This window comes from Lineus longissimus, chromosome 8 (assembly GCF_910592395.1).
Source record: "Lineus longissimus chromosome 8, tnLinLong1.2, whole genome shotgun sequence".
NCBI classification, from domain to species: domain Eukaryota; kingdom Metazoa; phylum Nemertea; class Pilidiophora; order Heteronemertea; family Lineidae; genus Lineus; species Lineus longissimus.
The window spans coordinates 4,951,762-4,975,851 of NC_088315.1; the positions used below are offsets into that span (position 1 = coordinate 4,951,762).

At 40.4% G+C, this 24,090-nt stretch overlaps 1 protein-coding gene across 11 annotated transcripts in view; it reads left to right on the forward strand.

Annotated features, from left to right (window-relative positions):
* LOC135492361 (paired box protein Pax-6-like) overlaps window positions 1–24,090 on the forward strand; it is a 129,794-nt gene that overhangs the window by 50,403 nt on the left and 55,301 nt on the right. For 10 of the 11 annotated variants that reach the window (XM_064778779.1, XM_064778788.1, XM_064778790.1 and 7 more), the window contains 2 exons: window positions 6,658–6,844; window positions 19,384–19,449. In XM_064778779.1, the coding sequence (XP_064634849.1) occupies window positions 6,832–6,844; window positions 19,384–19,449 (79 nt within the window). In that variant the 5' untranslated portion in view covers window positions 6,658–6,831. Of the gene's footprint in view, window positions 1–5,075; window positions 5,219–6,657; window positions 6,845–19,383; window positions 19,450–24,090 lie in introns of those variants that run through there. The other variant, XM_064778783.1, reaches the window with a different exon arrangement.

The window sequence follows — 24,090 nt, forward strand, 5'->3', positions numbered from 1 at the left end:
GCTACTTAATTTACAAATTTGGATTCATAACTATCATCAAGAACTATTGGGGGGCTCATTCGGTTGGCTAAATGAAGACGATAACTAACTGTGGTTTGAAAAAGTCCCTCCTTTTAATTTTTTCTTGTATGCATAATACATGGAGGTTAAAATGTGGACTGCAACTAGAAGTATCATGGTATAGCTTGTTGTGTTTGTCATGAACGGCAGTGCTGCCTAGTCGCCTAGTACTGTAGGTACTTAACATTAAAAAAGCCAAAGACGAGATTTTAAGCTCAATTATTCCACGGAACATGATTATTATATATATTGAACAAGTGTTATGGCGTCGTATGTCTAAGGGATCAAAAAGGGATTAAAGAAATGCACCTGTAACAAGGGATACTGTGTAATTGCGTGATCTATGCGCCGTTTGGATTATGGCTGCATAACATGACGAAGGACCTATTGGACCTAGGATGCCAGTCAATGACGCTATTCCATGCTTTGCAAAGCAAGACCAGGAAACTTCTTCCTCAGAGATAGTTTGATACAAATTTTTGCAAACATATGATATAGCTTTAATGAAATAAAACGTTGTTGGATGTCCGAGTAACACAATTATTAACGGGCGAGTCAGAACGTGACCACATATAAAGCTGTTCATTACCAATTTACTCAACTCTATTAAACGCTGTTGGCAAATTTCACGAATGTTTGGCATAGAATTTCAACAAACATATTCCTATTGTAAAATTCTGTCATCTTTGTTGGATTTTATCACGTTTATTCTTATAATCTTTTCAAGAATGTTTTCCCAATACCTTGTCCCCATCTCGTCACACCAAAGATCTTGTCTTCCTTTTATTCGCCTTTGTACAATTTAAGATGTACCATACAAGTTCCTAATAGGAGAAAAATCTCAATGATCTTGTAAAAACCATGATACTAGTTTAAACATTTGACACAGTTTTACCCGTTTTCATTCAGTTGTGTAGTCTTTATCACTTTTTCACGAAGACAACACCCAAGTTTTTGTGTTACAAAAACTTGTTTCGTTTCGTATACCTTGATCGGTAGGACGGCCAGTGACCTCTACCTTGTGCGGGGCATTTCTAAATACAAAGTGTCAAACATTCAATACGATTAAAATATGTCGCAGAGAAAAACTTGGGGCGATTTAGAATTGCACCAGCTTTGTGATACCAAATAATAACAGGTTATGGGCATTTGCAATAATTGAAGATTTGATGTAGCCTTACATTTAAAATTGTTAAAGCGCGCTGCATGTGTTTCGACCGACTCACTCATTTCAAATTCACGCGTGAATTACTAAGTAAAATAGAGCGATTTTCCTTAAAATTGATCTTATATTGCGATAATTATAGTGCAAAATGTACCTGTGTCATTTGAATTTATCTCACACGAATTTTACAATAGAAAATATAAAAACTCCCCGGTTCGACAACGACAAAATATTTAAGTACCGGTACGCACAAAGTAGCATTATGACATGACAGGTTGAAATTTGAATCATGCCTCGGTCACCAAACACAAAACGGGATGTCTCCGCAGAATACTTATTCGTCATGTTCCCACTTAATTATTTCTACTGCATTTAGAGTTAAATTGAACAAGTCTGATTCGATTCAAATTGGGCTGAATCACTTCAAGGAGTTCTTTCTTTACTGGTCATAAATCTTTCTCGTGAGGTGTTCGTGTGTCAATACTCGCAGTAACATCTCATCATACATGAAAATAGATAAAGGTATCGCTAAACTTCCCACTTCTAGTATTTTTACTCTCAGAGTTAGAGTTAGAGATTGATTTTTTTCAAACATTTCGAGTTAAATTTTATGGCGCAGTGTTGAGGGGGAAGTACATTGAAATGTACGCATTGTTGTACATGTATTTTCCCTCCAGACCAACCAAGATGGCGGCGAACGAATGTGCATGTTGCTATTGTGGGGTCGAAATCTGTTGCCTACAGCCTCTTTCAGAATCCGTATCATTCACCAGAGATAGCACTGTTGTTATTCATCCTCTTTGTTCAAAATCATCAAACTGAAATGATAGGACTTCGTTTACCTTCATTTGTTCCCAATCTATAAGTATCTGCTCCATACGATATTCAATACGTTATAACAAGTGGAGAAAAACAACAACACGGTCCAGGTCACTTCGCAAATACTGGTAATTCCTGTTTGTGAATCTGTGTTGACAGATATCATCATCAGAACACCTTTGTCACCAAGCTAAAGAGCATCTATTCCAGCATAAATTGACAAGAATCACCTGATGTTCCGACGGCAGTGATGTTCTTCTTGGGATGGACAAACCATTTTAGGTCGTGTGCCTTTGTGTCAAAAGCCCCGGTTCCATCTCTCTGTGATGCTTTCTGATTTTGCAATCCTGCCAATAATTACAACGGATAAGTCAAAACAAATTAGCAATATCTATGGCCAGGATCCCGGTAAAAGGTCCTGATGCACCTGCAAAAGTTTTTTTCCGCGTCTGCTGTAAAGGTCACGTGACTTGCTATTTAATCCTTCAAATGTAACTAATTTGACGAAGACCACTTTGAAACATTTTGAAAACGTTTTATCAATTAACTTCAGTTTCAAACGCTGCCCGTACTAATTGTCAAAATAAAACAGCGCAGAGTCAATTAACTGTGTCACTAGAGTTGACGCAAAAGGTTGGTATAAAACAGGACACAGGCGCAACCGTGTACGGAACGAAGGGATCGTTTTTGTAATAGTTAGTTGTAATAGTTAACACTTGTGGCAAGTGTATCTTAGGCAGGGGGTGGTTGCTAAAAGAGGGACGCATGCCAGTTCGATTATGATACAAAGATCTCCCTCGGTTCCGTTCAGCGTGCGCTTCAAGTTCTGCCTCAAACGGCATCGGATTGTTCTGACATTTTTCATCACTTGTGAGTCAGCCATCTCATAACTCACAACAAAGATATATTGCATATAATTAAAGAAGTAACTTACTCATTAATGTAATATCTAATAGCCGCAGTCATGACGTTTAGGTCTGAACACAGAGAGAGAGCATGATATGGTATTAAATTCCCTATGCATAAAATTGCCCTTTTGGTAACAAGTTTCTCTTCATGCAACAAACAGCCTGTTTAACCGACATTAGAATCGTATCAGGCAGTGAGCTCTCTCCGTAAGTCGCCTCGCTTCTCTATAATCCCTTATTGTGAACGACAATGTAGCAAAACACCCTGATCAAAATCTCTGCGGGTAGTTGAAATTTTGCTTTCACGAGCGGACATTTCACAAAAAACACCTGATTAAAGTTACGAACTTTGGTAATTTCTTCAAAAGATAAAATCTCGAATTCTCACGTTCCATTCATATCGCTACGGGTGTGAATTTTTTGATAATATCATTTATCTGATGCGAAATAAGCGAATAATTAACACAGATTCCTGACCAGCTGTCAGAGAATTTAACAATGGCGCCCATGCTCCGATCACTAGTGACGCCTATTAGCGGATTGATGAACCTTCATCGCGCGCCTCAAAGACACCGCCCACTGTGCAATTTTGAAGTAGATACAACCCATTGTCAAGACGAGATACCTAATTACCGGTGCTGGAAAAAAATCGAAAATTATTATTGAAATTTCATATTTGCAATTACGGAATATAGGAACTCATTCCTTTCGTTACGTGCGAGGGATCCTCTGAAAACTATAGGTATCAATCGAAAATTCGAGTTAATTTCATTCCGACTTTAACCAATAAATGCAAACAATATCGACAGCAACAACACCGCGATTTGTTATTTTGCTGAGATGAAATCTGCAGGAGTTACGCTTTGGGGCAGGATTTCATATTCTATGTACCCTTGAATGCACCCTTCTACGTCAAACCGCCTTTATTTTTCCACCACCCTGATGAGGGTGATTTTCATCGCCATCTCAATCACCCAGCAGCATTCTTGACAACTCCCCTTATTCATCGCCAGATCTATAATGCAGGAGAGCAGGCAGACAAAAGCATTGACTCTAGGCGCATCCCAGTTCATGGAGCTGACCCGACTTCTCAGTGTGGAGAGAAATTGTCAAAAACGCCGGGCATTGAGAGTAATAAATTGTAAAGAATGGTAGAGATAGAGCATTTCGAGTGAGATGCGAGCGACGGGAACGTATCACTGGATTTCAGCTTTACGGCGTCAGAAAATAATTTGCTTCGTCCGGTAAGAGAACTATCCACTCGTCGCGGGGATTCTCAAGACGACAACTTGAAAAAACTCCACAGAAACTGTGCAAGAAAAACTCGAGCAAGAAAGAACCATGTGCAATGATACTGGCATGGGCTTTCATTCATTTCTATTTCGAACTTACTGCTGACCTGAAATTGCCAGGTCGTGATCTGTTGGAGAGGCGTGGACAGAGACTGCAGGGGACCCTCCGGACTTTGCTCGAAGCTCGCCGGATCAGTCAAAGGCAGTGTCGCTGCTGCGAGTGCACGCACGGGCATCGATCCTGAGAGACACCGGGAAGACGTTACTCCGGAATTATTCTTGTAAATTAAAGGACTATGTTATGCGTGGTAAGACCGATTCCTGACTGCATTGATTAGGACTGCCAAGATTTACAGACTGAGGAGGAGGAATTCTTACCGTACACGTTAGTGGATAGATAGCCGCAGATTGAACGGAGCTTGTGAAGTTGAATTCGCCCGAGGGATCCGCAGAAAAAAACATGAGCAGAAGCTTAACGTGATCTTTTGGCTAAAAAAGTTCTTCAAAAACATGGGCAAATATTAATGTTTTTAAATACTTTAAATGGAATACGCAAACTCCGATTTTTCTTGTGTTTATAGTGTGTCCCAGTCCTATATCATATTCAAGTCAAGGTTCCGACAGAAGTGACTTTCTAGGAATTCGAAATATTCTGGCAAGCAATAATTTTTTATAGGCAAACCGATAATTTTGGTATCGAACTAATTGAGCTAAATACGTAACCTCATGCCCGAAACCCCGGGACCAAAACACGAGGTATCCATGGTAAATAGCTGTATAGGAGAAACTTCCCGGGAAAGGCCACACCAGGATGGAAAAGATTTACGATGTCCCCTGCCCCGCGAGTGCAGCTAATCCGCTACCATAACAGCTAGGACTTATAAGAATATAGATATGAAAGTGTAATCGTTTAGGTGGAGGCAGTACTATTTTATCACTCGAGGTAATCGGACGTGTTTCTGTGACTTTCTAAGGTTTGTGCATGTTTTATTTAGTTTCTCAATTGAAACAATCCTGTTCGTGTTGTGAATTATTGCCAATACTTTTGATTAATTCTCTGTAGGCCTATTCGTGGTAGCGCACCATCTCCTAGGCCAATGAGGCCCAGAAAATTCTGCCTGAAACTTGAATTTATTAGGCCCAGCGCTGGTCCTGCTATGAATCTATTCATTTTGTTCTATGTACCAACATTTTTGGGCTCGGCTGTTTCTCTCTTGTCATTTGCACCTTCACTCTGATACCCGCTAAAGCGTCTTCTATTTCTTCATCGTTGCATAAATTGCTTGTCCACCCACTCACTCTCAGCTCATTTCAACATCGCCAAGAGCACCAGGCGGCATGACTGGCAGTCTCACCCAAACATCATTAGACACACTAATTTCCCCCCACAATTTACACCTTGTGTCTCCCCTCCAACACTTCGGAGCCAGTTAGCTCCATGACTGTCTCTTTTGAGCTCCCTCATCCCGTATCGCCGGAAGCACCGGTGGCTTCCCCGCGACTCCGACCATCTGACGCGGTTATAGATCAAACTCCTGCGAAACCATTGCACAAATCTAATAGAAACATTGATATTATGAGTCTCCGAGATTTGCACATTGTCCCAATGGTCGCTCCACCATGATTAAAGATTTAATTAGGACGGTGCAAATTGATGTCAATTTGAGATTGAAACTCGCGGCGTGATGACGGCAATTTCACCACTGCATTGCTACAGATAACACAAGATTTGTTATTTGTAAGTAAACATCTTTAGGCCGGCAGTTAAAATATTTGAAGAAAATTTTCAATTATTCATCATATTTACGAATAGCTATCTGCGATACATGTGAACACAATGTCTACAAATTTGTCTTCTAACTTGGCAAATATCAAAACACGGTCATTTGGCTTAATCTTTCATCAAGTTAAAAAAAGGTTATTCTAATCGTTTTGATCAAACATTTTGAATTTCACCTCGTATTTATTAAAAAAGTAACATTTTAAACCACGACATTTGTTTTACTGTCATCATCTGGTGTTTTCAACGTACCATGAGCACACACGACAAAACCCCAACTCTTTCCCATGATGATAGAGGAGATTTTTATCCAATGTTTAGATGCAGGTGTACGGCGATTCACATGTGCAGCTAACCATCATGATGTTTCCATTGATTGTCACACCTTCCTACTATCGCTGTATCTCGGTAGGCCACAGCCTTAATTTGGACATTCGTGCTAGAGGACAGCGATAACACGGCGAGACGTTCGAAAAATTTAGGGGGTACAGGTACAGTTACTTAAATTTTTCAGCAACATACAAAAAACAGATTCATCAGGTTCCAATGTCATACGTACATCTGTAAACAAATGGGCCAGACACCAAAGTTCGTTTTACAATTTCTAACCGTCTCTCAATTATATATTTTCAGATTCTGACTGAATTTTACATTCACTCAGAATTCAACTCGACCTTCTTAGGTCGAAACACAAGGTGCTAAACGTAGGATATATACAGCGCCAAGAGGCTTGCCAATCTACCGTCAAAACGTCGGAGGAATCCTGCCAAAATTACGGCCTCACTTGGTTCACCTGAAGACACACCCATGCCAGCCAAAGGTAGGTCGAAGTCCTATCTATTCCTCTTAGTGGGTGATGCTCTCCTCGTCAGCCTTCCTTTTTTCTTGAATGTGCAGGGCCGGGTCATTTGAGTAAGCTTTGGTATATAGCGGTGGTAACACTTTTGACATGACTGCCAACACTTCCCGGATAAAACCTTAAATATTTGCTCTCCAAATATTGTTGCCGTATCCCGGATAAGGAAAACTTCATATGTCTTTACTCGTCATGGCAAGTACGGATTAATATAATCTACACTTGGTCAGAGTACAGCGCATAAACCATGAAACTATTTTAACTATAGTGCATCACAGGTCAACGAAATCTTCCAGAACGTACATCATGTTGCGGCCTACCAAACTCTTCGACCTGCATCGGTCTTGACAGCTAACATCTTAAGAATCATTTTGCACAATCAAAAAGTGTCCTAAATTCATTCATGGCGAATTAAAGGATCACTATGGTTTTTAATGTGTGCAAAGATGCCTTGTCATCGTTGTTTAAATACCGAGTATCAGTTCCTTTGACCCTTTGGGAACCCACAATGATACCGATTCGTGTCATGGTCAAAAATCTCAGAAAAGGGGTGAACATCGCGATTAGCAAAGCGTGGTGTGTGAAAGACTGGCATATCTTCATTGTAACCTGTTTTGCTGTTACTCTGGTTGCAGAGGAAATTCATGTTTGGTGAGCCTGGCGCCAGGGTCTCACGTGACCTGAGACAATTTGAACACGTTTACAGTTCACAGTTGAAAACATAGTTTGGTCGCACTTCAATACTACTTGCAGTCAAATGTACACTTTGGTTGCAGACGTGCATTTTGGTGTACTCATTCCCCAGGGCAAAAGAAAAACCATTGACCTAAAACATTCACAAAATGCACGCTACGCTAACATAGCACATTCCATGTACATTCACACCATCGGTTATTAAATTGGTAGATCTATTAAAAACTATATCGATTCTCATCCATTGAGACTAATATTTGCAATCTTACAGCTGACGATGCTATAATTATTACAAGGAATCAATAAAGTCGTGGTAGGCCTTCCCGTTCATTTACATAGATGAAGTCATTAAACACATTACATATGCTGGCAAAATTTCAAAGGAATCTGAAAATAATAGCCTATATCGTACCGAAGAAAAAACAACAATACAAATAATATGATACGAGAAAGAAGTGTTTTACGATACACTGAAAAATGCTTATGCGTAGCAATGCACGGCCGATTCGAAACCCATACCTCACCAATCCCGCTTCAAGAGTACATGTCCTATAAAGACTACGGCCAACTGGAGTGACATCAACCCAGTTCCTCGCTATCGTATCTGGTGTGATCTTCATTTCCGAACGATGAAGAAATCTCGGCAGATTATCAGAGCGCTAATTTGAGGCTTGGGAACGATGACCGGCGTAATTAACATCGGCAATAGATTACTTTCCCCGCTGCTGTGCTGTGGTGTCCTGATTGCAGGGGCGAAGATGTAGTATCGGAAACATAGATGAGATAGATACATTGTGGGACAAACTCGAGCCTATTCCGATATGAATTGAAGTTTGTCTTGGGTTGAGGAAAGACCTCACAACTGCTGTTCAACAATGGTCAAATTTCTTCTTTCATTTGGTCTCTGCATGCATAACACTGCTGAAAGCAAACTTTAGGCAATCAGGAACTGCATGGATATCCAAGCAGATTTTACAAGATTTTGAGCTTAGGTATGACTGTGTATCGTTTCTGTGATGCATAGGAGCCATGCACGGACGGGACCTAGCCATCGTGCATATCCAAGCTAGATTTGGAGTGGACCACCCCCGCCCACCAGCCGCTCCATCACCCATCAAACCACCTAAACATCAGATTTCTTCCCCAGTCAAAAGTTTAAGCACCGTTTTTAATTACGTTAGGCGCTACATTGGGAGAGACCATTCAGGGAACGAATCACCCATATTTTGGTTTATTCAGTCATGTCTTAAACGGTGCCAATCCTGCGCAAAATTTATATAAGCGTCTTGAGATGTGCCCAAACACAAAGAAGGGTAGTAGCATCCCGTTACTGCCCTCTTCCCGCAACCTGAATACCCCGTTACCCCGCTCAAGTGCTAGTATTCATAGCCGTTGTCGGAGTAGTAACCCTTGCACCCTTCCCCTCTGAAGCACTCGGGATAATCTACCAGCATCGGGCCCTTTTGATACCCCGACCTTTAATTTTGTCCCTTTCTGTCCTCATAACCCCCATCCTCTTGTGAAAATATGAAAATTCGTTTAATCCCCATCCGGCCTTGGCTTGGACCTGGACCTGTATGTGAGGACTTCAAAAGTTTTGTGTCATCGTTTCCAAAACATACATTTTTTTGAATGTGGATTTAACAGAGACGGCCTGGGCCCTCTTTTGTGGCAGATGGAGGCGTCAACACGGCGTTAGCCCAGCGCCAAGTAAGCGATCTGACTTTCTGGAATGGTTTCTACGTTCAACATTTCAGACTTTAAGCTTTCCAACCAAGATTCTCACATCAAAATGTGATATCAACATCTTACATTGTGACTTTATGTCCAGTAAATGCACGCAAAAACCGCGTGCATGACAACAGTGTATTAACCATAAAATGGGTGATGGGAGGTACTGCCCCCAGGCCACGTTCACACCACTTGGCTAAAGCTGTTGTCTACCAATTGTCACCAGAAATCTAAAATTCTACCGCATTCAGATGTTGATAAAGTGGTTTAGTTGGAGATATATTGAATATGGGCATGCACTGGCTGCCAAGGACCCAGACAGGGGGTCCGAGGGGCTTTGCAAAAGCGGTCCGACAGAATTTTACATTACTATTTGCTATGATAATGAAATACAATGTGGTCGAAAATAATGATACCCTAGCTTGAATTATATAGCTTCTGAGTATCGTGGCTATTGTGAAGGAAATTTGACGACATCTTGTTTTGACTTGACTTTTGTACAAGTTCGCCATCTGCACCAACATGGTGATGATAGGACAGGACAGGACTCGCCGAGCGAGTGAAACACAATGCAGTTTCGACCAAATTAGACAGTGAAATAAACTGCCTTCTGCATATGCTGCAAACTCTTATTATACATGTAGCCTTTCAAAAGTGTTGTGTTAGCAAAAAACATTCAAAAATTTTAAGATCAATCTTATAAAAAGTAACATTAAGTTTGTAACTGCTTCAAAAATATCGACGAACGTATCTTCCTTGCCTATTGATTCATGAACTCCTGCTATGTGCAGCCAAAAATATATCAGGTAAACTCAACTTCTCTGATATCGCTGGCTTCTATAGGTTAAACCCTTCTTCTTTAATTCTCACCACTGCCAAGTGTCACCTCCATGTGACTGTGCCCCTATTAGCTCATGGGCGGACAGACAGTAATTGATGCGATGATAAAAATAACGGTAGAAGTGAAAGGTGTTGGGTGATGTATAGCTTCTGCACTGAGCTGCTGTACATTGCGTGTAAATCTTGCAAAGAAATGCGTACATGTATATACTCTCTTGACTCAAGATATGAGGTCAGCGGCAACTATTCATCATGATTTTTCATCGTGATCTTTCTACTCAGATAAATTGGTCTGATGAGTAACAACATTAGCGGTAGTTATGATAACATATCGGGGTAAGGGCTCTGACCAAGCTAGTGCATTCTTGTACAGATGTTTATCATGATGTCGACTGACCTTATACAAATGAATATAGTGTAATTGTGTTTGTATGCATTCTACTCCAAACTCCATGTACATAAACACATTTCTGGTATCATTCCTTAGGAACCTTTACTTTTGAGATGTCCCTTCTTCGATCTGTCTCAGTTATCCTGCATGCCATTTCAACACCTTATGTAAATCCGGCGACTCGTTCCACCACAATCGGATCAAGAGTCATCCAGTATTTAAAAGAAGAATCCGATAGATGGATCGCTAATTACATCCAATAATACGCTATAAGTAGCAAGTTTATCTTTCACGACACAATCACACAGGTGCAAAGAGAAGAATTCGTTACAATTAACCCTTAAATCTGGTGCTTTTGGATAAAAAAATTCAGGAAGCAGAAATGAAATGTTGAAAAAATGGCAAATGTGCCAACAGAATACAGCAAAAGTTTTTCCATATGGTCATGTCAAATTTAAGTGCAGTGATAATTCCTTATTTCTTGGGCCATTTCAGCTCATGTTGTAGTTATTGTATCTTTAGATAATGCAAGCATAACACCATGACCACCATTATGATAAACTTGTGTTTTTATAGCACTGACACACTAACGGTAATGGCAAATCCTCATTCGAAATGGGAACCTTACAAATTATCTTTCCCATTAGAAAAAAAAGTTAGAGGTGTAATAAAAATGTGTCTGCAACTGAGATATTTTTCTATGCAATGATGACGTAAACATGTGTGCAACATTGGAATACCACACTGTTCAGTTCTCAGTTGGTGCCCTGAATTGCTGTAAATACAGGTGCTGTCAGTGCAGAAAATGTACGTCTGGAGCTTTTGAAAGCGTTTCTTTACAATTCATTTTTCGTCAAAGAAATGGAGCACTGCAAATTGCAAGGCAATTGAAATGAATTGTGTTGTTTGGGAACAATGGGATACATGCAGAAACTACATGGAATGCAAATATGTGTTGCAACTTAAACTTCTATTTTACTGTAACCAGTTAGCAAAGTGACTGCCACAAGTAACAAGTAGTGACACTTCGGCTTCAAATTTTACGAAATGATACCTCCATGTTTGTTTTTCAGTTAATTTGCTCCAGTCGAGCGCCTCCTACTAAATTTTCGTTAATTTTCTCCCATTATCGTGGCAGTTAAACGCATTGTGAAATGTACAGTTAAAAAGTATGCATGTCTTTCACAATTACCACTCAATTAAGCTTAAATTATCCAGAAGATTTGTTTGTGTAACTCGAACGAAATTTCCTGCCTCCTTGACAAGAGAGCCAATTTGGCCGGCACATGAGCCGAACTTGAAGTAACTAAAACCAACCTCTGCCGTATCAGCCTTTGAAATGAGTTAGCCTGGGATTTGTCGCGAGTGTTTCGCATTTTGCAAGCTGTTACAGGTCTGTTAGCGATAAGACTAAAGACCGGTTGAGTTTCAGCAGTAAATATCTACCGAAAAGCCGGCACAGTAGGAGAGTTGTTTTGAATTACTCTCCCCGCCATTTTAGCCATATCGCTCAATGTGATCGAGTATTTCTCGGCTTAGCTCCATGCAGAGCTCGTTCCATGGGTTATAGTGTAATTCCACATTTTAGAAGCCTCATCTCCGCAGTGTTCCGAAGATCTGGGCATGGAAACCTCTGTCCGGATTTAAGGTTTCTGAATCTTATTCAATAAATTTCAGAATTGAGTAACATTCGGATAGGATTCCCACGCCGGAAGTTAGGTTAAGGTGCTATTATAGCCAAACACATTTCGAGAAACAATTCCCACAAATTCTTACAAAGTATATCCTAGTGCAGCTTTACACCCCTATGCTTGGCTTGTGATAATAATAGCCTACGTCTGTGAGATTGAGTTCTGTTAAAGGGCATTTTGGTTTTGTCGTCTGTACCTGATCATCTTGAAAACAGACCCAAAATAGAAGTACGCTTGCCTTTTCCGACGGCTGATTAGAACTAACCAAGATGGCCAAGATGGCCGACATGACGTCATTTTTCGAGCGCATGTCATCTTTCTGGGCTGTTGAGTTTAACGTATGTATTTCTATTGCACCGAATACCCCAGAAAACATATATCAAAGAAAAAGCGAAAACAAACAGTTCGATTGGCTTAGAATCAAAGGTACGTCTGGTACATAGCAGGTACGAAAAGTACCATCCTCAAAGCGCAGTTTATTTTCATTGCCCGAATAATGCTAACTTCTACTCTATCCACACCAAACATAATATTATCATTCGCACACTAGACTTCACTCGTCGTAATTTACACCAACCGCTCAACCAAAATGACAGAAATTCGTTCGCCTGGCTGGGTATACTGTCAGTTCGCCATTTTGGGTCAATGAACACAGCGTAAAGGGAAAAACAACCTCTCAAACTAGTGGAAAATTGTTCATATGGCTGGCCTTGATTTCTACAACCTAGAGGTAAAATCTACACAGTTTTAACCTTGATATTTCTGCCCGATTAAGAAAACCGTGAAATTTCTCAAACTTGGCCAGAAGGCCTGAAGTAGCAACCAAACCACATTGTTCCTAATCCGCCCAATTGTAAAATTCCACCAATGATTAACTAGGTCATTTCTTGAAAATTTGTATTCATGACTTGTGATATCCGATGATTACACGAATTTCTACAATTCTTCTTTTGTTCCATGATATCAGGGAATGGTGTGTTTGTGGTTTTCCATTCTTTGGAACCAGATTCTTCTTGGCGACCACATGGCATCCTTCACAATCCCAAGCGTCCTTCTCAATACAACATTCCAAGCTTAGCGAAGGACTAGAGACATCCCAATTTTCCCCAATCCAATAGGGGTTAATGACAATCTGTACACTTGCCGCTTACCGCGCTGATCCCCGTAACGCTGTAACCGCTATCTCCTGCAATTACCAGGATCAACCGCCAAACAAAATTAAAACGTTGACGGCGTTGACAGAAAGGGAATCTGCAGGCTACCGGCTGTGTCGAAAATATTGGTGTTGCAATTGAATGAATAAATTGGCCCTTCTAGAAGATCAGGTTCACTTTTTTCCTTTTTTCCCTTTTTTATTTGATGGAGAAACAGACGATAAAACCCGAAAACAAAATGTGTCAAAGATTTTGCGGAAAGACTATTGCATACGTAGCTTCAGTATAACAACCGAAAGCACCAGCGTTGAACCGACAGAGAATTCTTCGCCGCTAATGGGGGGCTGGGACGCGGCGAAAGTGAATTTATTCGCTTTTAATTGAGACGGTCTTCTAGACGTTGTCTACGCTAATTCATTGTGCAATCTCATTTTGGTGCTGCAAAGATTGAAAATTCCTCGGTGGCTGTGTGATGACATATAGACACAGGCAGTGTGTACATGGCAAGATTTAGATTGGAGAACGTGGCGCAGTGATTTGATTTCGGTTGCGGATTAGGCGAGGAAAGTGGGACTTTTTTAGATTAACTCCTTCGGCTGGTGCTGTTTTGTGTTCTCGACCAAATATTAGATCACAACATCTGACAACAAAGAGATATCTCACGTTGTATTTGTACTATAGCAGGTTCTGTCGATTTAGATGACAATTGTTTATGATTTGGCTTTTGTATTTCATGCCCTTGTTTGTATTCGCCGAGGCACAATTCCCACATTTTCTCTGATAGTGAAAACTCGTTTGCTTCACAACACACAAACAATATCGACAATTAACGCCAAAAATATACAGTAAGAGAATGGGGAACGGTACAACATTACTTAAGGATCTTCTGCTTGTTGAGAGAAAGGTGTGTACTTTCCAGACAACAGATGGGAACTTTCTTAAACAAAGTCTACCAACCCGAAACACTCGTGATAATTCCTTGCGGCGAGTTCTCCGTTTCCTTGCTGTGACGAATGTGTCCATGTGTTGCTTTTTCGGTGTCAACACCAGCAAGTTAGTAAGCGATTGAAATAGTCGCCAGGCTAGCAGTGACATCCATCCGTTCACTCCTAAACTGTCGTTTCCCTACCTTTACTTCCAATGCAGGGGGGGGGGGGGGCAGAGCGATTTATTTCATTGCCAGTGAGCATCGTGTTTTGATCGAACGCATGGGGCATTTCTCATCATGTTTATCGTGATGAGACTTTATGAAACTGTACAGAAAGGCGTCGTCTGTTGTCTAAGAGCCTCATTATGCTTGCCATTAACTACCACAGAGTAACTTATACTGCCTTAAATTTATCAGAGTCTGTAGAAATCTATTGATTGGGAAAAACGACCAGAAAGCGGCAAGTCATATCAAGAATATCATGGCATCGTTTGGCGTAATTTCAAAATTTGCCTCGAGTGGGAGTATCAAATGTTGGTGGGGTCGTATGAGCCGTTGGTGTGAAGCTCGGTGGTGAGAGGATACCGGTTTTTTGGCGTCTGGTAATGGATTCTAGCTTAAAATTTGCTAGACGAATAAAGATGTGGAGGTACGACTGCCAGTAATACGGGATTGGGTTGGGTTCGGCGCTAGCAGCATCACATCTAGCGTGACTTGTAACATGACATATTCCGTTCTTGCCGTAGTCGCCGCCGCAACTTCCCCTCCTCCAATTACCAACCTACCGCGTAAAACAAAGAAGCTAAATAACTGGTAATCAATACGGCGTAGCTTCTAATTATCCAGCCGCATCTTGAAGCAGTGTCGCTTCCTAACCGCACTCGTCAAGGGAGGGTGGAAGGTATGAGACTATATTGCGTTTAGTCGGAGACCGGGGACCCACCCATGATGGTGGAAATGAGAAAAAATACTGGGTGTGATCGTATTTCTGGTTGACTTGGAGGGTTCTTCGGTTGCGTGTGTCATACAGTGCAGTATAGTGTTAGAAGCAAAGTATGCAGTGTAACAACGTCATCCACATCTTGCGGCCAGCTTGTGATATGTGATATAAGCGACAATCAGTGCTACCAAACAACACTAACAAAAAGTGAACGTTTCTTGTAAGATTTTTTACTTAGAAAAAGAGTGCGGCCAGGTTTCATTTCCATGCAATTTTTTTGGTCTGTAGGTCGACAATGTATTAATCAACTTGACAGTTTTGATCATTTTGGGGCACCTAACGTTACCTTACCTCACCAAACCAATACCCCAGAAGGGAAAGGGGTTAACCTGATTTTCCCGAATGAAACTCTGGCAGATCAGCTCAATGCAATGGAAATTCACTATGGGTGAAGTCATGCCAGATATTACAACTGGCAATCAATGTAATAATGTGCCAGGGGCGTTACTTGCCTCTAAATTCATTGAAATGATGAACGTATGTTTGCAGGTATGTGAAAATAGCTCTTGATCGAGTAAGCAATCATTGCAATGGTTACTCATGACCCGGGGCTGGAGGGCGAAAGGTTGAATGGTAACTCGTTACCAGTGGTTAGGGTTGGAGAGGTGATGGGTAGGCTCACCAAGCTAGGGCTACTGACAGTAGATGCTTTATCTAGAGTTCTGCTTTCCCGCATGCTATTGCTAGTCACTGAGAAAATGCACTGACTTCAACTTTCGTTCAGAAATCCAATTACAGACAACAAAAAGCATTTTCTAGAAACTTGCTAAAGTCAACATGATTATAAAAATCGAACTATTTTCTAAATCGAACTGTTTTTCTACCGGTAATCTTTACCTTAAGTTATGAGCAAATGGCCTGACTTGCCAGATGTCGATTCAAGAAGAATACACTGTCATTTCACATCGTTGTTCTTTTAACTGTCTTCGAGATCGATAACCTGACACAATGGTCAATTGCCCCATTGCACGCGAGCCCGGCTTACTGCCTCCTTTCAGAGTTTACGCTTTAGATCTACCCTTATTAACGTATAGTAATGATCGTTTTGATAATTGGTTGAGTCTGGGTCCGCAGATCCATTGCATTGTGTTCTTAAATGGTTTTTAAGATAGTGCATGGTTTTCATTCATGGGTTATCTTACTGTTATGGGGCTATCACGTTAAGGGAACAGAAATCAATTTGTGTTGTACTCTGTGCACTACGGTGGCCCATTAGGGACATCATGTTTTTTTTTAGATTCAAATACGATTTTTTTTTCTCGAATTTTCTCCACGGAATTAAGTATTTTCTCCACGGAATTAAGTATTTTCTCCACGGAAATAACATTTATCTCCACGGAAATAAATACTTTTCTCCACGGAAATAAATACTTTTCTCCACGGAAATAACATTTATCTCCACGGAAATAAATACTTTTCTCCACGGAAATAAATACTTTTCTCCACGGAAATAACATTTATCTCCACGGAAATAACATTTATCTCCACGGAAATAAATACTTTTCTCCACGGAAATAAATACTTTTCTCCACGGAATTAAGTATTTTCTCCGCGGAAATAACATTTATCTCCACGGAAATAAATACTTTTCTCCACGGAATTAAGTATTTTCTCCGCGGAAATAAATAATTGATTCCGCTGATATGATTGGTCCTGCATTTTAGAGGACGAGGTCAAGGTGAAACTATTAACCCTTAAACCCCAACCTTGCGGTAGGCTCGGGAACCAAGCTGTACAGGCGCTGCCCGCTGGAACACGAGGCCGCTTGTCAATCCCGTTTGACATTGTCAGATCTGACTATACGTGTATAGTGTTGGCATGAAGACTGTGGAAGATGTAAGTAACACGATGATTGTCAGATTTGATACGTTTTGAATCATAAAAATGCAGTTGGTAGCATCTTTGTAGAGTGGCCTAGTATCAGTGAAGAAAACGGTACGTGGAGACCCACTGCCGATGTTATGTATAGCTAGCTACTGCGCGCGATAGCTAGCTATACATAACATCGGCAGTGGGTCTCCACGTACCGTTTTCTTCACTGATACTAGGCCACTCTACAAAGATGCTACCAACTGCATTTTTATGATTCAAAACGTATCAAATCTGACAATCATCGTGTTACTTACATCTTCCACAGTCTTCATGCCAACACTATACACGTATAGTCAGATCTGACAATGTCAAACGGGATTGACAAGCGGCCTCGTGTTCCAGCGGGCAGCGCCTGTACAGCTTGGTTCCCGAGCCTACCGCAAGGTTGGGGTTTAAGGGTTAATAGTTTCACCTTGACCTCGTCCTCTAAAATGCAGGACCAATCATATCAGCGGAATCAATTATTTATTTCCGCGGAGAAAATACTTAATTCCGTGGAGAAAAGTATTTATTTCCGTGGAGATAAATGTTATTTCCGCGGAGAAAATACTTAATTCCGTGGAGAAAAGTATTTATTTCCGTGGAGATAAATGTTATTTCCGCGGAGAAAATACTTAATTCCGTGGAGAAAAGTATTTATTTCCGTGGAGATAAATGTTATTTCCGCGGAGAAAATACTTAATTCCGTGGAGAAAAGTATTTATTTCCGTGGAGATAAATGTTATTTCCGCGGAGAAAATACTTAATTCCGTGGAGAAAAGTATTTATTTCCGTGGAGATAAATGTTATTTCCGCGGAGAAAATACTTAATTCCGTGGAGAAAAGTATTTATTTCCGTGGAGATAAATGTTATTTCCGCGGAGAAAATACTTAATTCCGTGGAGAAAAGTATTTATTTCCGTGGAGAAAAGTATTTATTTCCGTGGAGATAAATGTTATTTCCGTGGAGATAAATGTTATTTCCGTGGAGAAAAGTATTTATTTCCGTGGAGAAAAGTATTTATTTCCGTGGAGATAAATGTTATTTCCGTGGAGAAAAGTATTTATTTCCGTGGAGAAAAGTATTTATTTCCGTGGAGATAAATGTTATTTCCGTGGAGAAAAATATTTATTTCCGTGGAGAAAAGTATTTATTTCCGTGGAGATAAATGTTATTTCCGTGGAGATAAATGTTATTTCCGTGGAGAAAAGTATTTATTTCCGTGGAGAAAAGTATTTATTTCCGTGGAGATAAATGTTATTTCCGTGGAGATAAATGTTATTTCCGTGGAGAAAAGTATTTATTTCCGTGGAGATAAATGTTATTTCCGCGGAGAAAATACTTAATTCCGTGGAGAAAAGTATTTATTTCCGTGGAGATAAATGTTATTTCCGCGGAGAAAATACTTAATTCCGTGGAGAAAAGTATTTATTTCCGTGGAGATAAATGTTATTTCCGTGGAGAAAAGTATTTATTTCCGTGGAGAAAAGTATTTATTTCCGTGGAGATAAATGTTATTTCCGTGGAGATAAATGTTATTTCCGTGGAGAAAAGTATTTATTTCCGTGGAGAAAATACTTAATTCCGTGGAGATAAATGTTATTTCCGTGGAGAAAAGTATTTATTTCCGTGGAGAAAATACTTAATTCCGTGGAGAAAATACTTAATTCCGTGGAGAAAATTCGAGAAAAAAAAATCGTATTTGAATCTAAAAAAAAACATGATGTCCCTAATGGGCCACCGTAGTGCACAGATGGGAAAGGTTAAGCGAGAGAAAATGTCGACGACACGGCTGTCGGACACCAATATATAGATAATCTCTCTCAGTTCACAATAATCTCTCTGCCAACGATGTGACGTTCTGACCCTCACCAATGGGTGATATGAATAATGACTAGCAAATGCTTTTATCTAAATCTCCATGTACATTTACACTAGGCCTTCCTGTACAAAACTGGAGTAAAAGCATTTGCTAGTCTTTATTCATATCACCCCATGTCAATAGAGAGGTTAAGATTTTGATACCAGAACGAGAACGCGGTGGTCTTTTGCGGACGGATAGCGCATCAACTTCAAGTACATCTCATATTTGCAGTGAAAGTCCTTTTCTCTTGCCCAATTCACTGTCTCCCTTACACTAACAGAACCAAACTTTTAACCCTTCCACATTGTATAACATTTATCTGCCTTTATTTAACTTTTTTTCGATTTCTCCTTCTACAGAAGAGACGACGGCGACGTCACCGACGTCTTCCAATACAGACGTCAAGAAAGCTCGTCCGAAACGTGGTGAGTCTGAAATCAGCTTCGTTTTGTAGTGTGACCATATCATGAGGCACGATACTGAATAAGTCTACCAGGTCTTTTTCCGAATATGTACGAAAAGTTATCACCATTCTTGGGGTAGTTTTGGTATCGATGTTGTTTGATTTTGAGGGAATTGTCAGTGTTCGCCCTTTGGAAACGGATGATTTCTCGGCGACCTTATCCGATACCAAACAAGATAACACTCATTGAATAAAATTGGTTTGATCTTCATTTTCCACCAATCACCAATATTTTTCTTGACTTGGCTTTGCTGCAGACTAAGTTCGTTATCATGCTTTCTTGATTAGTATTAGATGTCCCTCAAGTTTGTAATTGCATGAATGCCGTAATTGAGAATCCGTACATGTACCCACAGAACATTTTTTTAATTGCATGTTTATATATACGCGTGTGTGTGTAAAGATAAATGTCATCGACTTCATAAAAACAAACCTCTGAGTTGGCTGATCAAATTAGAATCTGGAAAGAACGCATCATTTCAGTTTTAGGTGGGTGCCTGTTAATTAGATTATGTTCCATAGCACTTAGATTTTCATATTTGCTTATTGACCATGACCTCAGATAATTTCTTCAAGGTCACGCGTCGTTTGGGGTGATAAAATCAAATGACAAAGACGGAAGTTAATCCGCTGTATCTCCTAGAACAAATAGTCCGCCATGTTTGTTCGGCTGTCTTGCCCTCTCGAACTTTTATCCAATGAAAACGGATTATAGACTCCTCTAAGTGTCACTCTACTTCATTAGGATCCACTTTTCCGATTGGCGGACAAAGAAAGGGAAAATAGCACAAATATTCCCGCGACAATGTGCCTGTCGTCTGCGGCACATGCGCACACAACATGACCGCAAGCAGCCCCTTCAACGCTGTCTAGTTCGACAAGATTTCAAAAGAAGGATTAAAGCAAATAAATCTCTTTCCTTCTGATCATCTTTATTGCGTTGTAATTCCATCAATTGCTTCATGAATTGCACGGGGCTTCTCCGTGGCTGGATGCAGGGCAGGAGTTGTCATCGGCTGTGATCGGCAATCCTCGGGATTAACGTCTGCCATTGAGAACATTGATATTTTCAATTAGAGATATTTTGTCTTCAGTTCTTTTGATGTAGCCTAAAAGGCAAGCAGCCCTGAGGGACTTGAACTGGCTGCACATAAAAACCTCAGTTAATATCGCTCAAGATAATGCTGGCCTTTTTTGCTCTGTATGGAAAAATATTGCGTTATGGAGAAAAATATTGCGTTATTTCATGGGGATTATTTCAGCGCTGGGAAAAGAAGAAAAGAATACATCCTATTTTTCCACTGGCGATTTTTGATAAAAGGTCCTGCTTTCGCTATGCATCAAACCTATTCATAGAAACAACCTTGCAGATGTCAACATGATTAGGCATTCTCACATAATAATAAAACCTTGTTATCCATTTTTCTCCCCAGTCACTACGTATAAAAGTTGCATTTCCCACTGTACGAGACCCTATTCATCTCGAAAATACAACACTGCTCTTGATGTAATCTTACATAATTGTGTTATTACCATCGCAAAAACAACTTATGAGAAAAATGCTAAAACAAAATGACACCTATATTCGCTCCTGAAAGAAGAAATTGATAGCGTGAAATGATGTTATGAAATCATTGTTAAACTGTCGAAACTATCATTACATCGTCCAAATGAATATAAATCAAACCTTTATTGTGCGATGAATTGTTATTAGATTTAGCGAAATGACAGACAGAATGTCATCATCACTTTTTTAATATTATTGAAGAAATGTCATTCTGAGCTTATACAGGGGGATAACCAGGCTTTTTTCGTTAGGAATACGCGTCTTTTGTTTTGGGGAAAATAACATATTTGGATTGGTGGGGGAGATAACCTCGCTGGCCCTGTCATGGGGTCCTCTATCATTGCTGGTGAAGATAACAAGAATTGTCAGCTATCAGGATGCCGTATCTTCAGCAGAAATATCCCATCCTCACTGGCCTAATCCCCTGCCTAGTGCCATCATGGTGTCATCTCAGCTGATGACATCGTTCAGATGTCTGCGGTAACCGATCTACCCACTTGCACTTGTGCCTCTAATCTTCAATCCATTCATTTCATTAGTGTTATGACCGCTTCTGATATCCACAATGCCAAGATGACAAAGACAAATGGTCGGTGTCATTTTCGCGCTGTCCTCTCTCATTTTCATGTAAGAATGCCTTTGCAATTATCTCCGGGCGTGGGTGTTGGATGTTCCATTGAATCAGGTCTTGAAGACTTGATGGCGATATATCAAAATGTCATACAGAAAGGTGTTGAAAAATCACATGTCTATCGAAACCGATGGGTTTCTTTTACCACCGGTATTACCGCAAAACAAAGGATATACATGGTAATACTTTAGACAGAATACAACCAATGGAAGTCCGACAACAACTCATCGATTTACTGCTAACAAACAGTGATACGCCAAACTTACAGCGCAGTGATATGTGGTAAATCTCAGTTAGGCGTTTAATCGAGTTTCAAGCATGCCCAACAACACCCATAATTTTCATATAAGAAACAATGAAATTAGCGCTAGAGCAATAATTATCGTATCAGAGAAAGACAGTTCTATGATATTTGGAGATCTTCCCCCAAAGCGCTGCGGGTCAGAGCAGCTAATATCCGCTGGAGAGCGGGGAACCTGCTATTATCTGCTGTGGCACGGGGCCCCAGACTATCCCTGGTGTACTGCCTTTGTTTCTGGGGATGATCCTTTGGTGATGCAGAACTGATGCTGTAGCTGTTGTACTCAGGAATAAAATAAAGCGACCCTAAATGTGAAAAGGGTGATTATATGATATGTGACGTTATATAGTCACCACTTGACTCACAGCCAAGTTTAAAATCACAGGAAAATATAACTCATCGATCCACACAATAATCGAAGTTAAAAAAACTACACGTCACCTTTGAATACAAGGAAAATCAACTTCTCTGCCATACCTCTCATTTCACACACAACTAAAGATTCAATTTTGCTTGCGAAATCAATGATTTCCTAACTGAAAATTGAATTTCTCAATAGAATCAGAGGTCGGTTATGATTGAGCCAATATGAAATAATGAGGTCGGAGGAGAAACAGCAGATGTTTACACAATGGGATTAGAGCTTCATCAGGGTCATAGTGATAGTTTGTGACGGTGGGCTGAGATATTTCGAACTAATCATAAGATATCAAGTAAAAGTTTGGCTTCTAAATGATGGGTATTGAGTAGATCTCTTTAAGTGTGAATGTTGGTATTTCTATTTCCCAAAAAAGTCCACTCCGATTTTAGACATATTTCAGTAAGACCCTGTCTAGTCTTTTGGAATCCAGCTACCACACGTACACCAAATGTTGGTTAATGTATATCCGATGATGATACACTTGCCCTGAAGTGCAGTGCAGATACCACATCGCAAACAATCCTTAATTCCTCCTTTCCAAAAATCCTACTGGAACAAACTTCTGAAAAAATCTTCCGAGATTTATGGTTACATACACCGTGCAGATGTCGAACAATTAGACAAAGGATACAAAAAGGTGAGGTCAAGTCTTTTTGGGACTGGGAGGGCACCAAGATGGGCCATTCACAAGGTCTCATCGGGGAAAAAGTAAGATATATCGGAAATATATTACAGGCACGCCCGTTATTGAGAAGCGGTTCAGTCCCCCGACAGGTGTGACCAGATGGCTTTAGTAAGCCCGGACTCCCTACTTCAGCCATTAAAACACCGGGCTCTCTTCTTGAGACCTGAGCCCACAGAAGGAGGGACGGCCCCTCATACTGGCGGACGCCAACGCGCAAATCCAAGAAAACACGGGTTTTACATATGTAAAATAGAGGGTTTATCAAAAATTTGTAGGAAGTTCAACTGCTTGTTCTTTCGTGAGAAACTAAAGCGTTTTATTTGAAAAGGGCGGGTTTGGTCGATTTTAGTCCGCGGTTCGCAAAATTATGTTCAGACTGTCATTAGGCGAATTTTTGTTAACCATGATTGCAGTGTGATGATATCATAAATCTTATGCCAAAACAAGGAGTTCGCTTCTACATCTCTAGGCAGGGAAGGCTTTTCATTGTGCAACCTAAGTTAGGACACCTGTGTCCGTGGAGCTAACCTTGGTTACGACACATGATACAAGTTTCCTGATTACTGGGTTAACAGTCATATGATCAGCATCCATCAATCAAAACACTTCTTGCAACCAAGCACCAGAAAACTACTTCTTCGTCATCTCTTCCCTTAAACCATAGCTTTTTCGTCTTACTTTCGCACTTTCGTCTCATTTTTGCACCAACTCGAAACTCTGACGCCGAATGAGTCAAAACAGATAATCTGTTTTTAGAATCGAGCGAAGGAATCGATTTCAGTTGAGAGTGTACATTGAGTCAATATCGCAATCAAGGGGCGATAGATACGGCCTTGTTGTTCTTGGGGAGGTTGGTGACACCGTATGTCTAAGATCTTGACAGATTAACCCATTACGCCGGAGCCATTGAAGGGATCCTAGTAGCGTTTTGGTCTAATCTTTCTTCCAAGCTGTGAACAAGAGAATGCTCCAAGATGGCTTTCTTCATTTCAGCAGCA